The sequence below is a fragment of the Pempheris klunzingeri genome, chromosome 22 (assembly GCF_042242105.1).
Source record: "Pempheris klunzingeri isolate RE-2024b chromosome 22, fPemKlu1.hap1, whole genome shotgun sequence".
NCBI lineage: Eukaryota > Metazoa > Chordata > Actinopteri > Acropomatiformes > Pempheridae > Pempheris > Pempheris klunzingeri.
The window spans coordinates 8,458,448-8,483,345 of record NC_092033.1 but is presented as its reverse complement, the minus strand read 5'-3'; the positions used below and the strand labels follow the sequence as shown (position 1 = coordinate 8,483,345).

At 41.1% G+C, this 24,898-nt stretch overlaps 1 protein-coding gene across 1 annotated transcript in view; it reads right to left on the bottom strand.

Annotated features, from left to right (window-relative positions):
- The window catches only part of cacna1c (calcium channel, voltage-dependent, L type, alpha 1C subunit), a 172,594-nt gene that overhangs the window by 113,235 nt on the left and 34,461 nt on the right, over positions 1-24,898 (bottom strand). Inside the window, exons 2-3 of the mRNA XM_070853819.1 lie at positions 12,247-12,685; positions 6,671-6,776 (exon numbers count right to left, since the gene is read on the bottom strand). Coding sequence (XP_070709920.1) covers positions 6,671-6,776; positions 12,247-12,685 — 545 coding nt within the window. The remainder of the gene's footprint in view (positions 1-6,670; positions 6,777-12,246; positions 12,686-24,898) is intronic.

The window sequence follows — 24,898 nt, the reverse complement described above, 5'->3', positions numbered from 1 at the left end:
CCCATGTTTAAGGTTCATTTCCAGTTGCAATGGAGCCCTGCAGCAGTGAGGAATTGGTAGAAAATGGCTCCAAAATATGGATCCAATGGAGCAGAAACCAAACAACACTCTGAACTAGTAACTTTGATGTTGGAAAGTACCCATGTGTCTAACAGAAATGGTAACTGAGGTATTCCTTGTTTCCTGTGGGAGCTGAAAGGGGGAACGGCATTTCTAATTTCCAAATAATGACTCCTCAGGCTGAAGCATGGCTGGAACTTGTTGTACTGCAGAAAACTTGCAATAGATAGTTTACCATCAAAGCAGGGGGGGCTGCTAATGTGCATAAGACCACATAAGGTACAGGGGTAAGTGATTTTAACCTCTGTGTGTTTAATATATACAACACACACTGTAACACACACTCATGCGATGCAACATAATAATAAATGCACCATATTCCACACACACACACACACACACACACAAACATACACATGCCACCATTAAACACACACATCTATATCCTTATCCAGATGCACCATGAATGGCTGCATTCCACTGTGACTATTCCAAGGCACACACACAAAATCACCCACATATACACACACGCAGTCACACACCTCCATCACTACAAGAATACACAGACCAACATTGTTTAGATAAGTGAACGTACAGATAGATGCTGATCGTTCCTCTCCATCTATAAATAGACACTCCTAGCAACCAGCAGAGTAGCACCCAAAGGAACAGCATGTTAACTTGATCCTCTACAGCAGAAATGATGGGGAGAGGGAGAGCGAGGCTGGAGGACATGTGGGGACTCAAGAACAGACTCCAGACAATATGTGGAGCAATACACGGGTAATGGATTCTTTATAAGGCAGTAAACTCAGGTTATTTCATGGATTTAATGAAAATTCAACATTGTGGATCCAAATGGAGACACAGAGGTCATCTCTAAGGTCAAATATGAACGAACTAGGGGCACAGATGATCAAAAAGTTTGTCCTGTGGCAAAAACCGAAACAACAAAACACATTGTCTATAAAAAAGTATTCATAAAGAAGTTTCCTTGTTAAATTGTCTTAAAACACTGAATCAAAGTAGATTTAATGTGGCCTTTTTGACACTGATCAAGAATGAATTAAAGAAACTACAAATTCTGATAAAAAATACTTGTTTACACACGTATTAGCCCCTTTTAATAGGACACATGTTGAGAATAACTAGTGCAGCCAATTATTTTCAAATATACATGATTAGTTGGATGGATATCGCATGTGTGTAGTTCAGGGTTTTCTCTTTTCTGTGGCATTTTAGTGAGTCAGTATCACTGCAAAATGCCGGCATGGCTAAAATACACCAGTGCAGACTGTTGGTAAAAGACAGGGGGACTGTATTGGCCCATGTCAAAGTCACACATGCTCTCTACCTCCAAATAATCACCCTGACCTCATCTCTAACACTGTGACCCTCTGAATGAGAGTATTCATATTCACATGGCCACAAGACGTCACTTGTCAAGAAAACACTAAGATAGGTCATTTCACACATTTAAACAAATGACCGATTCTGTTTTTTAAATGAAAAAAGGAAAACATAAAGGTAAAACACTTAGAAGAGGAGGTGTGTGTGTGTGTGTGTGTTGTGATGGGGTCCATTAACCTTTAAAAGGTGATTCATTGACTCAAAGGTGCTTGTTTCACATGCCCACTGCAGAGCCAGCAGCTAATTCATCTACCACTAAACACCCTGTCACCTACCTTTGGTACACGCACACGCACATGTGAGTGACCGCGAGCAGCCATTAAGTCGGGTAAACGCACATTCACGAATGACGTGCAAACATGGCTGACACTATATAAATGTACACACAGTGTATAGAGATCAAACAAACCATCTAAACCTGAATATGCACACGCAGTATCTCATCATCGCAAACCTCAGTCACTGTGAATCCTATTAAGCCTCATTACTGCTTACGGGATTTGGTGTCAAAAGTATGTATTTGTGTGTGTGTGTGTGTGTGTGCGTGTGGGGGGGTGTTCTTGCCTCTCCATCAATCAGTGTCTAATCAGGTGTATTGATTAGCTAATTGCTTGGTTATGACAGCATTACTGTGTCAATCTGAAAGTATCCATATTGATCTGATTAGATGGAGGGACGATGGGAGAGGGAGAAAGTGATGAAGGAGAAAATAAGGGGGAAGGGGAGAAACAGAGTGGAAGAACAAAAACAGCCAAAGGGAGTAAACAGAAGTTTTTCATTGAAGCTTCACATTCTTAAACAAAATCCACCTAGTTTTTACCGTTTCTTTGACAATAAACGTTGTTCATGAAGTGAACTGGCCAAAGTGCAGCATTTATTTGATCCCTGAGAGAGGAGACTTCCTCACACTTTGGTTCCTACCCGTCTTCACTCTGTAACCAAGGACAGATGAGGAGCATCACTACGGTTACCATATCCATGACAACCTCTCCCGCTGCTATTATTGGGCATGTCGTCAAGGAGACAAAGCTGCACATTATGGGATGCAGACAGAAATAGAATTCTTGTACTGGAAGCAATACAACAGATCTCTGGTATTACATAAGAAAGACTTGTGCAAATCCAGCGAGGGGTGCCATATTGATTCTAAAACTCAGGCACGATCACATATAGGGTCTGGGGTAAATATAAAGAGCATCGTCAGGACACTGATGCAGCTTATTCTACGTGAAAAGATGAAACTTTGTTTAAGTCTGTAGTTTTATTTGCAAATGATAAAAACTGGCAGCATGGGAGGAAATAAAAACTGCATAAATGAAGAATCAAAACCACCAGGGTCTAAGCACAGCAGGTCACCCCAAATTACAAAATGATGGGAATACTAAACAATAGAGGAGGTTGACAAAAATGTTAAATAACAAGGGATTCAGGGTGAGGGACCCAATCTCGCAGGAGCTTGTGGTTTGAACTTCTCTGCGGGTGGGAGTGGGCTGTCAAAAGATACGATATTCACAGGATGAAAATTGCTGAAATTAGTTCCTTTATGTATGAATGTCGAAATAACTGCCGGTTTATTAAGAATAAACACCATGTGAACAGATCAGAAACGAAGCAAGTCCTCTTACATGAAACGTCTCTGCTGTGAGCAAGACTGAATCCGAGCTCACTTGCATCGGCATTGACACGTATACAAGCTATGGAGGCTCATAACAGGACAATCATTTGGCCAGATGTTCTACAAAAATCTAATTAAAGTGTTTTGTTTAAATGCAGAGGAAGTTGAATGGGAGATTGTAATGTAAAAACATTATTACAGCAACAGGTATACAATTCTTTACTAATATTATACAGTAAAATAACGGGGGAAGAAACAAAATCAGTGGAACTCGATTGTGCAGGAGGGAATGGTCAGAAGAAGAGTGGGAATAAAAACAGGGCTGTACTTTGATGGAAACATCTAAAACCCTCCTGTGGAACTCTACATTTAATGAGAGTGTAACCTCAGTGAGGTGACAGCATGATGAATAACTTTTAATAGTGTATGGACAGTATTCATACAACTGGCATGATTTCCTACAGTTAAGGTCACAGGCTCATTCTTCCTAAATGTGCATGAAGAGCCAGTTAGTCCTTTAGAGTGTCCCTAAACAAAACAGTCACTTTGGATAAACCTCATCATCTAAATGACTGAGAAGTCAGTGTATGAAAATCATAATAGACACTCTGGAAGATTAACCAGTGGGGAGTAATGTGGACTCTGGATGTCTTGGGTCTAATTACTGTCTTAAGAGTACAATAAAAGAACTGAATTAAGGCAATTGGTAAAGTGACTGCATATTGCAAATACAGTGTAACATACTTAAGCTGCACTTCTGGCAGTGTCAGAGGAAGACATTGTTCTTAAATTTGATGTGTTTGCTTTGCACGTATATTCGCAACAAAACAATAAATCGTGCAATAGTTTTGAGACTTATGGATGTTTGTGTGGGACATAATCCAGTTGAGTACTGGTCTAGTGGAGCAATGACACATATTGAAACTATACTTTCTCGTGAGCTACCACTAATTTCACTTTTTTTAGGGCAACATGGTATCCTGGCAATATTTACTCTTACTTTGCATACATAAAGGAGTTGTTTTTTTTGTTTTGTTTTTTGCACTTTATGATTATGTAGGAGCACGCCGTGTTCTTTGTGGGTTCACACATTTGACAACCACTGTCGTTACATCTTTCCCATTCATTCTCTACAAAAGTGTGTGTTTTAACTTGTACACTTACAAATAAATATGGACACTCACACACACACACACACACACACACACACACACACATACACACATATACACATACAAGCACACACACACTTCATCTGTATACAGTATTTAAGCCTCTGGCCTATCTGCAAACTGTTTCCTGTCTGTCAGAAGGTTATAAAACTAATTGACCACAGCTGCAGTGGTGGTGAGTAGGTTGTGGGTGTGTGTTTGAATGCGTGTGTGTGTGTGCATGTGTGTGTCCCAAATAACTCTTCAAGAATAGAAGACCTGAAAATAGGTTCACTTAGCAGGCCAAACTTTTCATGTAAGAGTGTATGTGTGTGTGTGTGTGTGTGTGTGTGTGTCCATGCCAATCCCTCATGCTGTATAGTGTTTCAAAACTGCAAAAAACAGTTGCATTAAAATTGTCCTTTGTGTTGACAGACAATGAAAGACAGTCAGACTTGCTTTTATTACCCAGCCTTGACTGTCCAGCAAAAACAATAAGTAGATTAAAGAGTGAGTATTATTTCTCTTAAATGCAATAATTGACTATATATTACATGAGAAGTGCCTTTTTACACATTTCTTTTATATTTTTGTATGACCTCAAGTAGCTGTGCTACCTGCTTTCATTGGGGACAACTTATTTTGGAGGTCAAAGCTTTCAAGACGCATCTGAAGTTGCATTTTAAGTACTGACTGAGTTCCCTTTGCTGGGCTCGGTGACTCATTAGCTCTCCGTCTGTGATTTAAACATTTTTGACATGATTTGAAAGCTGGATAATACAAGGGGAATCTTTTCAAAGATATTAAACTAATGAGCGTAAAGAAGCTAAAGGATGTCTTAGATTGTCTAATCAGTAACTGCAACGTGATCACAGAGACTTGATTTGTAAATTCTTACGTTGGGTTTGCCACATTAGAAAGTATTGTAATTGCTGTATGGAGCAGTTCTACAGAATTCAGTGAGAGCTATGGAGAGGCAGAGAGAGTGGGTGATGGACACAGATTATGAAGATGAAAACAGCTGTTCTCCCTCAGCCCTCTTTACTCTTCCACTGACTCAATTACCTGTTCTGACACTACGTCATTAAAGGAGACATCAGAGGGTAAAGACACTAATAAACTCATAAAAATAGATGTAATTTCTCTTGTCACATACAGTACAGTAAGCCCAAACACACTTTATGAATAGACACGGTGAAAAAAAGACAAATAAACATATGATAGTACAGCATGAGCTCACAAGAATTAGTGAATGAGGCAAAATCATTCTTAGAAAGGAGCAAAGAAGGAACGAAAGAAAGGCAGAGTGACAGATGTTACATGACCTCAGAGGGATTAGCGTCCTGTCAACACTAATACACTGGCATACATCTGCAAGCTCTCGCACATACACACACGCACACAATTGGAAATAAAAAACTTGCCATGTGATTGACTGGCAATCTGTTCAGGGTGTACCCCGCCTCTTGCCCATGTCAGGCTTGGAGCGGCTCCCCACAACCCTCAAGGATAAGCAGGTATGGCTAATGGATGGATGATTATTGATTTATATAAACACAGAGCAACACGCTGCTTTACACACACACTCACACCCTGGTGAGCGGCCAGGTTAAGGGTAATTAGATCAGAGGTTTGGCAAGAAGCAGTCAGAGAACCAGATGTCTTTGTTTTGTAAGATATTTTTGTTTTACTTTGAAAAATAGCGAATTATGCAACATTTAGTACATTAGACTAGATAACATTTTGGCAACCACAAAATGAACCAAAACAACTTGAGTCAGTCCACCAAAAGAGATCATAATTCCAAAAACTATTCTCCTTAGCCAAATATGTTCATTTGTCCATGAGAAAATGATGCTTTCCCTTTAATCAAATCAACTCACATGGCTTTATTTGGTGCAGCTCAAGAGTCCTCAGTCTTGAATTGAACCCTATCCATTTTCCTTAAGCTCCAAAGTAGAGCACAATAACCAACAATTCTGTTGTATCCAAACAATCAATGATATGAGCAAATGATGCTCAAAGAAGGCATATCCGCTCTTACTCCACACTTCATTTCTTTATTTTTTCTTGCTCCCTTTTCACTCCAGCCTTCTTGCATTTTACCCTCATGAACCAGTCACAGCGTCACACAGCATATCCTGCTCCTGTTTCTTAGATGCATGGCAGAAAACCACACACACAGTGGAATCAGCCGGAAAAGAGCAAATGGCCTGCTGCTCCGTAGTGCTAATTAACATAAACGTCTGGAGATGAAATACTCCATAAATCAAACACACCTACAGTAATAACACGAAGCTCAGATGAGAGACCACAGCAACAAAACCCAAGAAAGCCTGTGAGACATGTAGTTACTCAAACCAGCAACTACTGGACTTCACAGCAAGCGAGCTTATTTAACTGTAAAGCAGTTTCTATATGGTAGATTACTCACCAGGTTGGAGTTAGTGGCGTTCGAGTCATCCTCTGGGAAGGGGATGTAGACGGCTAAGGCCACACAGTTGGCAAAAATGGTCATCAGGATGATGATCTCAAATGGTCTGAGAGGAGGGTTAAGGAATATACAAACCAGTATGGAGAACACAACACACAAGTATAGAGACATTCACACATTTCAGATTAAAGGTCAACTTCCTTTCTAAACATTCAACTGAGGACCAGTCAAAATAGTTTTTATTCTCATGTGTCCCATTCTATAACCGCATCTATATATGCATCTTACTGGATTTTCAGTGCTGAGCATTGCAGGAGGAAAAAAATTAGATTTTTGAGGCAAGATCTCCTACTCTTTTTGATCATGGCTGTTTGTTAATTGGTGTTATCTCCCTGGGTCTGTTTGGCCAAACCACATTTTGGATTGGGTCTAATTACCCGGGGGGTCTATTCCAGAACAAATCTGCCTGTCCTCAGGTCCCCTTTGGATTGGGTCCCTTTTCTATAATAAGAGACGATACAAGTCAGGTTCAGGTAGTTTTTCAATGATCTGTGAAAACCTTTAGAACACAATACAAAATTCAATACAGACTCTGACTTCTGACCTTCCCAAACAAAAAAAAAAAAACTCTTCATATCAGGCATGTTATTTTAACAAGGGTATTTTTAAACAAGCTAATTCATCCTTACATAAGCAGAGGTATATATACACTCACGTAACGGAGTGCACAAGCAGTGTACACAATGAAAGAGATCAAAGCTGTTGAGTTTGCCTTTTCGTTAACAATAAGACATATTGGGTCACTTAGGAACCTCTTTGTGTGTGCAAGGGGGGTTAGAGAGACAGTGCATGTCCTAATATGGGTGCGGCGAGGAGCAGGCCTGTCGTGTGGAAGACAGGATGTGGACAGAGAACGAGTGAGAGCGAGATGGAACGAGGGAGAGGAGAGACACAGAGCGTTTTTATATGGAACGGTCCTTGAGAGGGGAGTGACCTCATTATTTTTGGCCTCAGAGTGAGAGAGGGAGAGACAGAAAGTGAGAGAGAATCAAGAGTGGAGGGAGAGTGAGAGAGGGAGGGAGAGAATGTGAAAGAGAGATAAAGGAGGTCTGGTTTTCATCAACACAATTACTAACTGCCACTGGTGTAACGTCCCACCACCTCCTTTTGCTCCCCTCTGCTCTCGTCTTCCAATCCTTCCTTCCTTCCTTCCGTCCTTCCTTCCTTCCTTCCTTCCTTCCTTCTACAATAACATAAACAGCATTTTTAGCTGCTGTAATGTTCTAAAGCTGAGTGACTATACCATCTTTGCTGAAAACCACATTGGTGATTATTATTATGTTAGTACTGACAGACATTTCTTTTTTTACAGATGCTCATTAATACCTTGAAATTACCCAGAATGCTTTCTAATAGGCTTGAATGGCAGGAGAGTAACGGAACTGTCTTAGCAAATAAATAACCAAGTTCCAGTTGGAGTAAGGAGTGAACTTAACAACTTTAACAACCTTTTACTACATGTAATCGCACCGGCATTCTTGCTGTGTGGCCCTTCCAGAAACAGACCTGCCATCCATTTTAGAGCTTTAACTACTGTTTTTTTTAGGAATGGCCCTGCGGACAGAGAAAAGAGCGACAGGGAGAGAAAAAAAAAATCTTATTATGGTGCTAACACTTAGTTTATGTTTGGATTAAGGATTGACCCTTTAACATCATCGGCCACAAGATCATTCCGCTCATTCAGCATGGGACCAAAATGCATCAGAGTTAATCACTCACCCTTGTACCAGGGGCTCATTAAAACACACTCCAGACACGCGGGGACCCACAGAAAAACAGGCCTGTGACTCACTCTGGGTTCCTGACCCATAATTTAAAAAAACCCTTGAGGTCTGCTTCCATCAACATGATAATAAATCTGCTGTCTGCTGTGCTGTTGAGAGCGAAACAACACTTAGAGGAAATTCTGGGCATCTGAGTGAAGAATCAAACCAAATACCAAGTCTATTGATGACATACATAATCAGCAAAGCAATAGCAACTATCCATCTTTAACAGCATAGGAGCAATGAAATGTTATTGACAAGGACCAAAGCTAATTGAAGGGATTTACTCTGACGGCTCTAAAAACCAGCAATAAATAAAATAAAATTGAAATCAGCAGGTTTCACAGGTGACACGACGTAGTATTCATCAGGGTGCTTCTGTCGGAGGCATTTTGGAATTTAACACATACATTCAGCAATTTAACAAGCTCACTGTATATGCTTACGACAAATTGTCACACTGGGATTGCATCCACATACACACCGGGATGCTGTTATTTTCTGAAATACTCTGCAATCAGCAGTTGCCTCACATAAACACCACATGTGACTCACAATAACACAGATAATCTCTTATCTTAACAAACCCCAATAAGAAACCAGGGATATACTGATATTATCTGGGAGAGCGAGCTCAACACTTCTGTATTATGTGGCGAATATTTATCTCTTTTCCTGACTGAGTTGAAAATGCATACAAACAGTGTAACCCCTAATGAAACCTGATGCAATATGTTAGCCAGAAAGAAGTGTGTGTGTGTGTGTGTGTATAAATGAACTCCATGAAACCTTTTCAAAACTACCACTTAGTGTGATTTCACATAGAGAACATAGTAGTTAGACGTACAGCGGCCCCCACTCTCTCCTTGTCTCTCAAGCTGACCTTGCAGTGTGCAGGTAATGCTTAAATACTATAATTACACAGCATGTAAGAGGGCCGTGTCTCTGTGCGTGTTTCAGTCCTTCATTGTCTGTGTGTAAGCATGTGTGTGCTCTTCAGGAGTGTTTATGTGTGCGTTCGCGTGCATGTCTATGTGTGAGCTTAGACAGGCCCCATCGACCTGTTGAGAGCAGTAGCTGTTGTCATGGTAACAGAGGGGGGAGAGAGGAAGATTTCGGATCTGCTATCTCGAGAGACTGAGGTACTCACAGAATGCGAGACGCACACACACACACACACACACACAGAAGGCCTATAGAATAAAAACAACACATGAATGCATAACTACACACACACACACACAGAGCAAACAGTAGAAAGCACACTCACTCACAGACTAATGTTCAAACTGCATTTAAGCAGGTCCACACCGCAGCTATGAAGGACATCCCAAAGTAGAATGTTTAAATAGACAAGCAGGCAGAGAGATAGACAGTTTGATGGGGACTTTTGAAACTAGACAAGGACAAAATTAACTGTCATTGCGCTACTGTTCTGCTCCTCCCATGTTTCTTTTTCTCAGACTCCGTGCTGTTTACTTCCTCCTCTCTTGTTGGTCGCTCATTCTCCCCAAGAGTCCACTTTAATGTCCCTCATCTTTCCGTCACTCGTCTGATTGCCTCACCTTTCTGTCTCTGCCTTCCCTGACCTCAGAGCTGCTTAAATGTAAGATGCTGGGAACTGTGGGTAATGATCTGAACTATCATCAGTCATTGGGTGAGATCGTTCCAGGGTTTATGCATGCTTGTTTCCATTCATTTTCTTTTTGAACAACGTAAGCACAGCAGGAAAGGATAGTTTGAGGTCATCTATTGGTATAACGACTTTTAGTAATTCCTATATATACACAAGGTGATCAGATCACTCACACTTAAAAAGATAAGGCTGTTCCCATGGAAAATTTGAAGTTGTTTTTAAGAAAATATGTCTCTTGTTTGAGTGATATGCATGAAATGGTGGTTTTTCGCATTAAACTGAGCAAAACCATCAAAACAATTGCAGGACCAAATACAACTAAACATTCATTTTGCATTTCCTTGATAAATATACAGGTTCATGAGAATGTCAGAGATTATTATGCCATCATTCATCACTGGATATTTAAAAAAAGAAAAAATCCTACTGCTGTGAGAATGTGATGGCTGCAGGAACAAATACAACAGAAACACAGAAGTCACTTTCTGGCTTGATTGAAACACATTTTGCTAATTAGTCACACGTGAGGTTGCAATCCAGTCCTGGAGTGTATGATGTGATGTGGGTAGGGCCTGCTGTATGTGTGGTGCACCATTATAACAAACAGTGTTTTTCCATAGTACTTTTGCTCATTAAAGCCTACAATGTTTTCAACTCTGATATACTTGATAGTGATAATTCCCTAATACAACCCTGTTCAAACACACACATAAAAGCACACACTACTTCTAACTCATCTTCTCTTTCCTCACACGTTCGCTCTGCCTTCTGCTTCTCTCCTCTCCTCTCCTCTCCTCTCTCATGATCCCCCTATCTTCTCCTCCCCTCACTTATTATTTACCTTCCCCCTGCTCTGTCATTTTTCTTGTTTACCTTTCCCATCCTCCCCTCGATCCCTCCCTCCCTCCCTCCCTCCTCAGTTACTCAGCTCCATCATCTCTCCCGTCGTCGACATCCACGTCCTGCCCACATCCCTGCCCTTCTCATTTCCCCGACCCCTCCTCTTCCTCTCCTTCTCTCCCTCTCAGGACGATGTGCAACTGTGCTCTTGCTGGGTTCATGCTCATGCGGACTCTCTCCTATTATAGATCACTTTGACTGTGACACTGACCATTTCTGTCTCTCTCCCTTTCTCCCTTTTTCTCACCCTGAGGGAAAACCAAGTCATTATGTTCGGCAGCTTAAAAAACAGGGGAAAAAACTCCAGAGGAGAGGACGGGTAGAAAGGGAGGACGGGTGGAGGAACAGCAGGAATAAAAGGATTTGGTTGGAGAGAGGGAGGGAGAGACGGATAATAAATGATGAGAGGGAGGTGGAGGGTGGAGGGAGTGGAGGAGGAACAGAGGCATGGGTGGACCTGGGGGAGAGAGGATGAAGGCAGTTCGAAAGAGCTAGGGGGAGAGACATGTGCTGGGGAGAGGTGTGAAGGAGGGATGAAAATGACACAATTTGTTTTATCCTCCCGTGAGAAAAGAATGCAAGATGAAAGGGGGAGAGTAGAAGAAGAGAGAGAAGAACAGGGATAGACAGAGGCAGCAGAGAAAGGATTAAGGTGAGAGAATCACACCGAGACGTAGGAGAGAAGAGTTTGCTTAAGACAGAAAGAAACGGGACGACTGGAAAGAGGGAAACAAAAGTGTGGTGCATCCTCAACCTGTTTACACCCTGCATCACGTATGCCCTCATTTCTTATCCTTGCTATAATTTTTTTCTACATGCATCAATGCATCCAGGATCCATACATCCATTCCCCATTTGAGGGATGCAATGTGGCTGCAACAAATACAGTATTGATCTTCATAGTAAACTTTATTTTCTCCATTTTAGGCAGCACCAGTGCCGAACCCTTTGCATTTTCGGCATTAGTCCTCCTACACTTGCTGTTCTCAGTTAAGATTATGGTAGGTGTCTCCATCTCCTTAAATTCTAAATGAGGCCAACCTATAGCAAAGCATTTAACGCAGAAAGCTACGGCCTTAAGAGGACAGGTTCTGGACAGGTTTCCTTCACGCTACCCATCAAAAGTGAATCAGTTAAGAAGGTCAGGTGTCAACTTTTAAAAACATGTTATTCAACAGTATACGAATCTCCATTTGTGGTTAGTTAAAGGATACTTCCACTCTACGATGCTGATGCAGGCCCTGCGGATGGGGTTCTTGAGCGTGAGACAGAGTAGGGCCCGTGGCGGCCTTGTGGCTGTCGTCGTTGTCTGTTTCTTGGGCTTGGAGCTGTAATGTTGTCTCTTCCTTTGCGTGGAGCTGGCCGTGGAGATGGGCCCGCCCCCTCCCGACCCAAGCCCCGCCCCTCCGCCCGATGCGGCGTTGCCCATCATCTTCGCCTGCCGCGCAGCGTCGATGGCCGCCTGCCAGCTCAGGGCCGCCCCTGGCGTGGGGATGTGCTCCGGAGCCAGGCCCACCACACCCACACCGTGGTTGACCCCGCCCCCTCCTCCTCCTCCATGGTCGCCATGGCTACCTCCGCCACTGTGCTCGTTGGTCAGGCCAGGGGGAGGAGGATTGCGAGGAAGGGGTGGAGGTGGAGAGTAGTCGGAGCCTGGAGCGGAGAGAAGTGGGAAGGGGAAGAGAAGAGAGCGGATTTAGCAAACAACACAACTGTCAGTAAGCTCTTAAATCACTTGGAGTCAGTAAGTGATTCGCTTGTTGATTTAATAGGCTACATCACACATGCCTCCTTGAAGTTGAAACAGTGTTTCAATATTCTACAGTTTGGTAGTTTACTTTGGAGGCTTCAGGGTGTTTGAATTGTTGACATTATCAGTTAGCAAATCCTGTATATTTTTCAGACACTGAAGCGTCTCCCTGTAGAATAGGCCGATGACTAATATACTCCCATCTGTCAAGCAAGTACAACAGAGCTAACTGTGTGCTGTTTAGTTCCTCAGCATATTGTGTAGGTTATGCAGTCCATTCACTTCGTGTCAACACACACACTACACCACTCACCACTGTTAAGATCATTCTCTGCGTTAACGTAACACAGTGGCCATTTTATCTCAAAGCTCTTTACCGTGGTTACATTTTTTTAACTACAGTTTTAAAAGAATTGGAAACAAAAAAATATGCAGTTGTACCAAGTCCTTTGTCCAAACTTTAAGGGATTACTGTAGGAAAGCAAATATTTAAAATATTCGTTAATTTCCCTGCAACTTCGTAACTTTTAAAACTACAAAAAGAAAAAAAATCCCCCATAAACCAAAGTTCAACATGCAGTCAAAAGTTCAGAAATCTTATAAAATGTTATTTGAGAAATAAAGGAAGTGAAAGAATACACATTCAATAAAAAGACTTCAAAGACTGCAAACAACATATTATTAACTATTCATAGTGGAATAAAAGAAAAGAGGAGCGTTAGAGAGAAATGACAGAATTACAATAATCTTGGTGAGATTACATAGTTATATCACCCAGACAAATTGAAGGAATAAGACTAAATGAGTAAAACTGCTGTAAGAGAGAGCAGATTATCCATACTGTATGCTTAGCCAGATTAAAGACAGTTATACTAATATCCTCTCAGCCCCCCCCCCTCCATCCCTCTGATGTCTGAACAAGTATTCAACAAATGCTCTCATCCCGTAGTAGATTACACACTCAGGTTTAAGACATCGAACATCTGTGTTATTTTCGTGTCAGTAATTGTGAATAACACAAAACTAATCAAATTAAAGACCAGCACTGCTTTGTGGAAACTACTGTAAGTTTCTGAAACTAAGAATTCCCAGCCGCAGATGTTATCGAAGCATTTCAACAAAACTGACAGAACAGATTTTGTTTTCGCATAATAGCCAAAGTAAGTTCTAAATCTTGAACAAATGCAATTCCCAATGTCAAATTTGCAAAATCCTATAAATGCACAGCCACTTTTGGGAGAAAAAGAATACAAAACTTTAAGAACCCCTGTAAAGTTAATCCAACCTGTGCTGCTACAACGCAGATAAGGAGACAGAGAGAAAGAGGAAAAAGTGAGAAGAGCCGTGCAGGGGTTAGAGAGAGGAGGCGGGGAGTGATAGACTTATCCCGTATGCTTAGTACGATTACAGGGCGGTTACAATATCCGCTGAAATCCCATTCCTCTCAGTTCAAGGCTTTAAGTTTCTACATTTCTACATACGAACTCGCAGTGGATCAAGGTATGCGGGAACATTACATCAGAGTTGTAACTATATCGTGTGCACATACATACATCCCAGAAGCATCTAACTAAACATGTTCCATGTTTACAGTCACATGAACAAGATTTGGACTCCCTGCCCGAGTACCTGACGCTTGCAGAATCAGTGACGTCTTTTAATTCACTTCTCAGAATTTATCTTAAAAATTAATGCTAGCACAATGTTTTATTTCACATCATGTCCACTGATAATTGTGTGATTTAATTTGCCTCATTGCGGCCCTGAAATGTTTTGAGGCTGGTTCAACCAGCCAAAAAGCACTTTGTTGCTTTGTTTTGTGCCATATAAATAAAGTTATTATGAAGGTGCTCATACAGTAACATTTATCATATAAAAAGTGAGATTTCAGTCTGAGACGCACTTGCTCAGCAGCTAAGTGGCCCAAAATATGCGTCTAGCTTGCAGTCTTTGACTTGTCCACCCATCACTGCTCACATATCATCAGGTGTTTTTGCTTTAGCTGCACAATCTGGCTGGTGAAAGAAACTATCCAAAGGTGCCAGTAAACGTTTGGCATCTTCCTAGTTCAACTTAATGTGTTGTGGTGAAAGACGCATTCAGATCCTTTAGTTAAGTAAAAACATATAATAACTCAAAAAACACTCTATTGAGTAAAAATGATGCACTGAAATTGTCGCTTAACATCAAATAAAAATACAGAGGTGTCATCAGCAAAATGTGCTCAATTAAAAGCAGAAGTGGTGACCTGTTATAGTATAGTAGGAAAGCACAGGTGTTACTTATAACATTAACACGGCCATGAAAAAGTGACGAACAAAGCGATGGAGGACCCTGAAACCAAAGCAGCTACTGAATTGAGCCATGATTAGTTTCATTCTTTACAGATTTCTTTTTCATGTTGTATAACACTCTGTACACTGCATAAAAACAGGCCTTTCATGAAGCTGAGCGGCTCCTGTAATTACTGAATGATTGTTACCTGTGCAGCATTTCAAATGTTTGCACCTTGTGGTAGTTGGGCTAATTACTTTCTACACTAATGGGTTGTTTGATAGATAATATAAATAACATAACATCATTTATTTTTGCACATTTTTGGATGTAAATATTGATCTGAAAAGTAGCTAACCACTAAGCCGGCTGTTAAATAACGTGAGTAGGTTCTATCTGTCTCTAAACAAGTTGTGTTGTAGTAGAGGTAGTTTTGTAAGAATACTTACGTAAAGTACAAGAACTTGGAAAAAGTGTATTTAAGTATAGTACATGAGCACCTGTATGCATTTAAACTTAGGTACATTTCACAACAGGCTTGGAGTTAATAAGTTAATAAGTTAGAAAACGTGCTTGCTAAGCTAGCATCTGACCTAGCCTTTAGCAGATAGCATTAGCTTGCAACACAACACAACACAGCTTGCAGGTCACTTACACTAACACAGTCCAGGTCCACCAAACTAACCATCATAGCAGTTAAATGGCTTTGTACCTGTCACATTTAAATTTAAATCTCTAAATCTTAAATCTTTAAACCTTTCATCATATTTTCAGCAATTTTACTTTTGTTTAATACCTAATTCTTTATATTGGTCTCCATTTTAGAATCTTATGTTATGACTTGTTATAAGCTATTGATTTTGCAGTTTGCTGGTTTTGTCCCTGTAATTTTGTCCCTGTCTGTTTTCAATCAAGCGTGTTGCCATATTTGTTTAGCTGAGCGCTATACGCATAAACTTTATTATCTTTATTGCAGTTAGAATAAAACCAGAATGCCCTGAAGGTGATGTTAAAACAAAGGCATTTACTAAACAACAACACAAGATATGTCTGCAAATATTTAGGAGCTGTGCGCTTTGAATGCAGCAGTAGTGCCCAAGGAGGTGTTCTTTACATTCATCAGCGGTGAAGTCACTCGGTATCAGATGCAGCTCTGCCTTATGGAAATACCACTGTGGTTTCAATTTGGAGCATTTCATTACTTGGATGCAACTATATTTTCCCCGTTTTCTCGAAAGTCTGGGATTGATTTCAGAGGGTTTCTTCGATTTCTAACAGCAGAGAACCTAAAAGTCACAAGCAAACTTTACTTTGATTATACATACAGTCCATACATAGGCCTACACACACACACACACACACAAGCACACGATGCATTGACTGTACTGTCCCAGATGGTTCTCTATAGTGGAAAATATCTTCTTCTCCTTTCTGCCGTCGTCTCCAGTGTGAGTTAATATCTGCTTTCTGACTGCTGTTGCACATCATCATCTCTCTCTTTCACTCACTATCTCTCACAAACACACACACACACACACACACACACACACACACACGCACACATAATCACTTTCAGCATATTGTACTGCTGTGTGATCAGTTTATCTCACACTGCCTGCCCCTCTCACAGGGTGTACCCCACTGAGAGTATGTGTGTTTGTAAGTATGTGTGTATGTGCATGAGTGAGAGTGTGAGGATTAGAGGAGAGTAAAACTTTAATAATACTGAGCTCACTAATCTGTCTGACCATGTGTCTCTCTGCTTTTTCTGTCCTCTCACATACATGTGCACAGTCATGTTGTGTGTGTGTGTGTTGTATGACACACTGTGTGCTGAAGTGAGCGAATATAATACCATTAGCAGCTCATCATTCTGCTGGGAAAAAAAAGCAGCCCGTGGAAAAATTATTCTGACTGACGGGGAGAGGGAGGAGAAGGGACGGATGGAGGGATGGAAGAAGAAAAGGAAAGAGGAAGAAGAGGACAGGATGCAGGAGGGAGGGAGGTGGATATACTGTGGGAGGAGGGAGAGGATGAAGGGACAAACGGGGATGATAAAGAAGGGGGAAACAAATAAGGACAAGGAAAAGAGGAGGAAAAGGGAGGAGGAGATTAAAATCTAGGAAGAACAGAAAAAAGAGGGAGAGAGGAAAGATGAAAAAATGAATGGAGGGTTAGGTTGCTTAACCATGAGCGACAGTAGTTAATCCAATAATTTACCCATCCATCATACGACATTACAGCCAAAAATATTAAACACTAATTCATTCTTATAGTATTACCCTCAATGCAGTTCCCACAATGACTGTTACACAACAGTACTACTGTCAAGGATTGTAGCTCTAATTCGATCAATGTTATCATACATCATTAGACTTATAGGTCTAATACTGCAATACAGTAATACACACATTAATGTTCTTAAAGCACTGCAGCCGTTGGGTATACTGTGTTACTGCAGCTCCAGCTAATAATTGTAAAAGTACACTCAAAGGTCCATTTAATGCTACTCCGTCTGTAATGAGTTTCCACCTCCATACACACCCAATATGATACCTGTAATGGAAAGTACCTCTTATACATTTTCATTATTTTCAATAGTGCAATGGTTCCTCTTCACAGCAGACACTGTAGCATGGAATAGCTGGAAAAGCGCAGGTGTGACTAATAACATTAAACATTGTGTTTTTAGACGATGATTTGTGCTGTTGTGTGACGGCCCTCTGGGTCTGTTTTGGCCTCTAGGGTTGTGTCTTGCCCAGGGCTGCTGCTTGTATTTTGTCTCCCTTCAGGTTCTGGTAGGTGGAGATTGCATTAGTGCAACTGGGTGCACCTTGTGGGTGCATTTAGGATCAGCTGTGCCCATTCCTCCTCTCTTGCACTGCTTTTTTTTTTGACACGGTTTGGCTACATCTTTATTTTACGTTACACAACACTACACCGATGCACATCCACTCACTGACACTGCTCATGGTAGTGACTGACCATGTCATAACACAAATCAAATGTTAATGTTTATACTAAATGCTGTTCTACACTTGATGCTAATGAGTCCATAATAGATGGATAAAAGAATGGGTGAAAGTTGGGTGCCTTTTTTCACAGCAGACACTTGAACTTGCCATAGAAGGAAAAGCACAGGTGGAACCAATAACATTAACTGGGCTTTGCTCTGCTCAAGTGTCCCAGTAAGGCATGACACTGAGCCAGCATGCAAAATATACCAGGACCCTGAAACTGAAGAAGCTAAAATGAATTCAGCCATCATTCATTTTATCATTTACACCTACAACCTGCAAAACAGCTTTTCAAAATGTCTTCTGTGGCTGATTAAACCTCTTCTCAGGACTGTATAGGTGTGCAAAAGAGACATCGCTTCACCGCCATCTCTTTTTATCTCTGCCGCACCTGTTAGGATGGGACAAATTAACCATCATCGTTCTAATTAGTAGTTCAACCTGAGCAGAGGTCTAATCGGCCAGAATAACAATAACACCTGTGGGTGGGTGTGCACGGTATGCTCCATACCAGGGTGACTAAACGGACACATTTTAAACCATGAACCCTCATTTGACAAGATTTAGGATAGGAATTTTGCTTTTAGATACTTTTTTAGTTTATGAAAGCCATGACCAAAATAGTCATACATTCTGTCGCTGGATGGAGTTATAGTGAAAATAAATTGCTAGGGCATCCCGTGACCCCACTTTAAGAACCACTGCTACAATATGTTGCATTATGCATATAGAATACAGAACTAAAACTGACCATACTGGCCGAAAACTTCCACGAATTAACATGTACAACCTATGGCCAGTAAAGAAAAATCACACATGCTGAAAATAAACATACTCGCTTATGTTCATACATGCATACCACAATATACAATCCATCAATATGAAGCATAGTGCAGAGCAAAATGATTTTATGACTTTATACACTAATGCATATACTGTAAAGACAGTCAGCACTCATTCTAACTGAACTTACAGTGAACCTGACTGAGCTGAACTTCAGTGTGAGCTGAACTGCAGACTGTAATGAGCTGTGATACAAATTAAAGTCAGTGGAGCTATTATCTTCCTAATGATAAAGACTGGAGAGAGATGCTATCACGGCAACTCCGAGCACTCTGCCGTAAAATGTCATTGCTACACACACACACACGTACACACACACACACACACAAGTACACACACACGTACACAAAGAGTACGCTACAAATTGCTCTGTTCAATATTGCTTACCAACACAATACAGTTCCAGTACAAATTACAGCTGCCTCACCAAAGGCTTTAGAAAACACTGAACTTCCAAAGTCCTTAGTTGCTCTGCTTGTTTAATTGGCTCAACCAGATAACAGACAGTGAAGGGGACCAATCAGATTATCCCACCCTAAATCAGTGTCTCACATCATGCCCACTGTGCGCTCTTCTCTTTTTCTCTTGTTCTTAATTCATGTCTGCATTTCTCACTCTCACTCTGCACTTCCTTCTCTTCTGCTCATATCATAAGGGATCTGTTTGGGTGGACACCGATGATGTAATTATCGGTCAATTAAACGATTGGAGACACCTGATCAGACGCTAATTAATGGGGGGCAGGCATGCAGGCACATACTCTGGGGGGGGGGGCAGAGTGTGCAGGAGCTCTAATTTAAAATCTAAAAAAAAAATAGAAATCTTATTAAAAGCCTTACCAGAGAAAGTGCTCTTTTTTTCCCCCAAGACACACACACACACACACACACACACACACACACACACACAGAAAACAGTTCAGTCATCTGCCAACCAAACTGAGGTGTCGTTTCTTTTGAAAGATGACCTCCTTTTGCAACTGTACCTCTATTTCCTTCTCCTGCCCTCTTGTTCTTCATCCTTTTTATCCTCCTCTTCCTCTCCTCACATTGCCAAATCCATTTCTTCCTCTCCATCTTTTCCTCTATCTCCTTCTTACCTCTCTCTCCTCTTCATCCCTCCATACCTATTAACAGTCACCCTCCCCGCTCCCCATACTACATCCCTTCATCCCGCTTTTCTCCCTCTTTTCTCTCTAATCTATATAGCTGTCACTCCCTCCATTGGTTCTCCAGCAGCGGACAAGTTCATTTTCAGCTGCGCACCCTTCCTCCTTTCCTCCATCAATCTACCCCTCCTCATCTCTCCATTTTTTTCTGTCTCTCTTGCTTCGCTGCTTCTCACGCTTTCTCCCATCACTTCCCTCTCTGTCATTTTCAAATAGCTGACAAGTTTTCTCTCTCTTGCTCTATTTCTATCATCTCTTTACCATCTACAGTATATAGCCAGAAAATGTAGCAAGTCCATCGTCAATCGTGTGCACAAGACTGTTGCTTCGTCACTCTCTCTCTGATTTACAGTAAAATAATGTACATAACATGGCATAATGGAGGGGAGCGCATGTTTCATTTTTTGGTCTAGAAATTGTGATTGCCACCGTTTCCATGTTTTTCAGGGCTTGTATGACATCCCATCATGCTTAACCCTCATTATCACTGTCATCATTAATACTGGCTGTAAGCCTAATACTACTTTTATCCAATTTGTGTGTCATCCACTCACTCACTCAGACACACATGCATGCACAGAGTGTATGTGCAAATCCAAAAGCAGAGTGAAAGGCTTGTCTGTATCAGTTGTGTACATGCGCTTGAATTTTGTAGGCTACATACTCTGTGTGTGTGTGTGTGTGTGTGTGTGTGTGGGTGTCTCTCATTTGTCTCTCTCCCGCTCTGTCCATATGTGCCCATTATCTGGCCGAGTGAGCACACCACACAGACACACCTGCTCCCCTCGATGCACACACATACAAGCTCTCACGCGCGCGCACATACACATACACACACACCTGCTCCCCTTGAAAGACAAGACACACACACACACCTGCTCCCCTTGATCTATGACCCCCCCTCCCTCCCTCCACCTCCTCAACAGACAATTACAGTATGCGCTGACACAGAAGTGCGCGCACATACACACACAAAACCCACATAGCATGAGCTGAACACGCATGCAATTTAGAAGGAGAACACGTGAGGCGGCAAATCACATGGTTATGACTGGACCAAAGAGGCGTGGTAAGCGAACAAGACAAGCCAAACAAACTGAAAACGTTTCACCCTGTACTGAATATTCACTGTTAATGGACAAAAGGACGGCCTATTGTCAGGGGAAATTCCTACTCATTTACTTTACATTGACAGTAAAGTGCCTCATTTATCTGAATACTACAATGCGGTAAACACACCTCTGACTGTTACAGTTGAGGTTGTTTGTCCCATTTGGTCCTGTCAACAAAGAAATGATGGCAGCAGGGCACATTAATTTTCTTTTTTTGTTATAAATGAGGTCTTTCCAACAATAAAATAGCAACAGGTATTTGTGAGCCTCTGTGCTGTTATTGCACGTTTCATTTGCAATGAGCACTCCCCGTAAAAACCTTATCGTATATGGATTTATTCATTAAACTGTAACATACTATCTGAAGTGGGGAAGGGAAGTGAAGGGGAAATGAGAGTGCACGTGCGTATGTGCACACTCCTTCACACATGAGATAAATATGACAGTAAAATGCCAAGGGAATACGTGTGTATAAATTATGCATTCATGCTCTGTATTCAGCACCACATTGCTCACTGTCACCTGGACTTCCTAGTTTATTAGAGCTCAGCCCTGCCCTCAAGCCGAGAGTCAGGGTTCTGAGGCACTGATTGGTTGTTGCTTTCCGACTCTCCCAGGAAGTCAGGATGGATAGACTGCATGTCCATGAAGCACAGGGTAAAATTGGACTCCAATTCAAAATTGATGCTACAAATTCAAGGTGACCAAAGAGACTATCTTACCCAAAGCCAAATGATGTGTAAAATTGTTGAATTGTTTTGTCGTCTTTGGTTGCACACTATTTCTGCAATAGGATTTCAACACAATATGAATCAGCTTAATGTAAAAAAAAAATCCTCTCGTTTTTTTTTTTTCATCAAATTCTAGAAATCAGTCGAAGTTGCGCACAAATATAACTAATTGACATGTACCTCTTCTCAAGTGACCATTGTTATAACATTGACATACGATAGTAAATCCTCAAGGGCAGCTAACTTTGAGCCAAAGATATGACTGCATGGTTTAAAACTCAAAGTCAAATTCAAAGTCAAAGTCAAGTCAAATCAGCCCCTTGGCTGGTTAGTTGAATAGTCTGAGCCAAAAACAAGTAGACTCATTCCTTCAGTGATTCTTCTTGCCTTAGACCAACACCTAAAAAGATAACATGTGAATATGATCCTGAAGTTTAATTTTGAAGTTCATAATTTGAAACATACAGCACCTGATTATTTAAGGAGCTGAGGTCAACTGCTTAATAAATACGTCAGCACTGAAAACTTACATTTAACCATTTAAGTTCTTTTCCCAATCCTCCTTGAAGTTTTGCTCATCTAGTACTGATTTGTTCAGTGGTTACAGTTTAAGGTAAACTTAATTACTGCAAGAATTATGTTCAGTGGGAATGTTTTATCCAGAGAACAACGGTCTTGTTCATCTTTGTTTCTTAGTCAGGTGCAGTAACTTCCTGGAGTCTTGTCCTTGCCACTGGGTTGCCAGGCAATGCCCCCCCACAAAACTTGTTTGTATAGATGTAGATATTATAGAACATAATTTCATAACAGGGTTGCTTCTACAGAGATGTTGCGTGGGCAACTTGATGTTTTCTAGTATAATACTGAGTGTATCCACAATTCTGATCTGCCTGGATCTGAACAATAATTGGCAGGGAAAGATGGAAAAGATCTCTTTTATTTTATGTCCAAGACTGGACAGAAAACCATTGATGCAACAGTTGAGTATACACTTACAATCTTAGAATTGCCAACAGCTAAGACTATAAGGATCTAAGGCAGACAGACAATAAGATAAATGTGACGTACGGTATAACTCACAGGGAAAAAATGAATTGGGTGGATTCATCAAATCATTGCAGTTGCTACAAACTTGCACTGAACAATTACAATGATTCATTGTACAAAAAAAAAGACTGACACATGATACATTTTCTCCTTTAGATAATTCAGAAATGTATCAAATGGCTGACAAATAGCAAAAATTATGTCACGTCTGCTTTGATTTATGACAAAACCAGCATCGGCATTGGCATTGGCAGCCCCCCCTTGAAACATAAGTAGCTGTGATAGACGGGAAGAATGAATGCGGGGGTGAAACAAGTGAGAGATATAGAAAAAGAAGAGGACGAGAAAAACAAAGAACTTCTAAAAAAGAGAAAAGTCAGAGTGTGCATGAGGAGGAGGAAAGAAGAGCAAAAAGTGATACGGGTTGTGTGGAAGAGGAGGAGAAGGAGGAGAAGCAAGAGGAGGAGGAAGGCTTGTTCACACTGCGCCTCCGTGCCGACCTTGCATACACACATATTCACGCACAGTGCAGGCAGCAGATATTAATAACTCCTTATTAATATTCATCTGCAGTGGAGAGATGTGAGGCCAGAGTAACCCAGATACGAACCGTCTCTCTACCTGTCTCTCTCTGTGCGTCGTTCCTCATGATCTCTATCAGTTTGCCTGTCTTTGCATTGCACGCATTAGCCATTTAGCTGACGCTTTTATCCAATTCACTGTGATTGAAACAGTATAATCAGCCTCTGTTTCTGCAACTTGAGGGAATCCTGAGCTGCGAAGATTGTGGGATTGGTAGGTCAAAAAGCCAAAATATCTGCAACACTTTATGTGAGCAACTATGTTCGTGACTACTGTGTGTTTTTGACAGAAACTCGTGCGATGGGTCCAGAGGGGACACGCATGTTTGTTAATCCATGATAAATGCTGCCTTGTTTCATTTTCTCTCCTTTTGTCATATTCTGTAGTCGTACTCCTCTCCATACTTCTTATTCAATCCTGTCTCTTTTCTTTCTATTCTGTATTCTACTCTGTGGGCTTCTATAATGTATAGCATTATGCCATTCAGATAACGCTTTCATCCAAAGTGCCTTCTGGTAAAGTAATTGCATAAATTTTTTTGTACATGCAGTCCCCCTGAATGGAACTCCTAACCTTGGCAAGGTCATTACAAAGCAAAACCAAGCTACACGTGACCACCTGTACATTAAAGAATCAAACAGTGTCTGGAATACTTATGTGGGATGTTTTAGCCCCCATGTATAGTACTACATAAAGTAGAAAACACATTTTATGATTCTCTCTACATACGTAATCTACTGTACAGATTATGCATGATCTAATAATGAAAATTTACATTGCATTATTTTTCAAGGTGACTTGAGGAAGTGAGTGAGTGAAGTGCAAGTGATGGTTTACTGCCACACAAGAATAAATCTGCTTCTTCAGAGTTGTACTGTTTACTGCTTCCACATATTTCTTACTGTTGTATTTACACATGTGTCTGCATGGTCCAGTCAGCTGTCCTCCCCACTAACTGATTTTGGTTTCTGTCTCCACTCAACTCCACAGAGCATTTTAAATGAAAAAAAAACAAACATATACTTTTCATCTGTATATTTTTGGTCTGATTATTGCATTTCCATCAGTTCTAGAGCCAGACTTAGAAAATATCCCCAGCCAGAATCCAAACACTGATGGATGTCGGCTTTGGCTGTTAATGCTGCCATTTTGGCAGCAAACCAAACCATCACTTGCACATTCACTCGCTCACTTCCTCAAGTCATCTTGTTAAAACACACCCCTTGACGTTAAAATACGGAAAAATCGTGCCTGAAACTTTTCCAATCTCCCAACATCTCCAGGCGACGCTGGCATTGTTGTTAAGATTACATACTCCAGTGCACTTTAAATAAACCTTCGC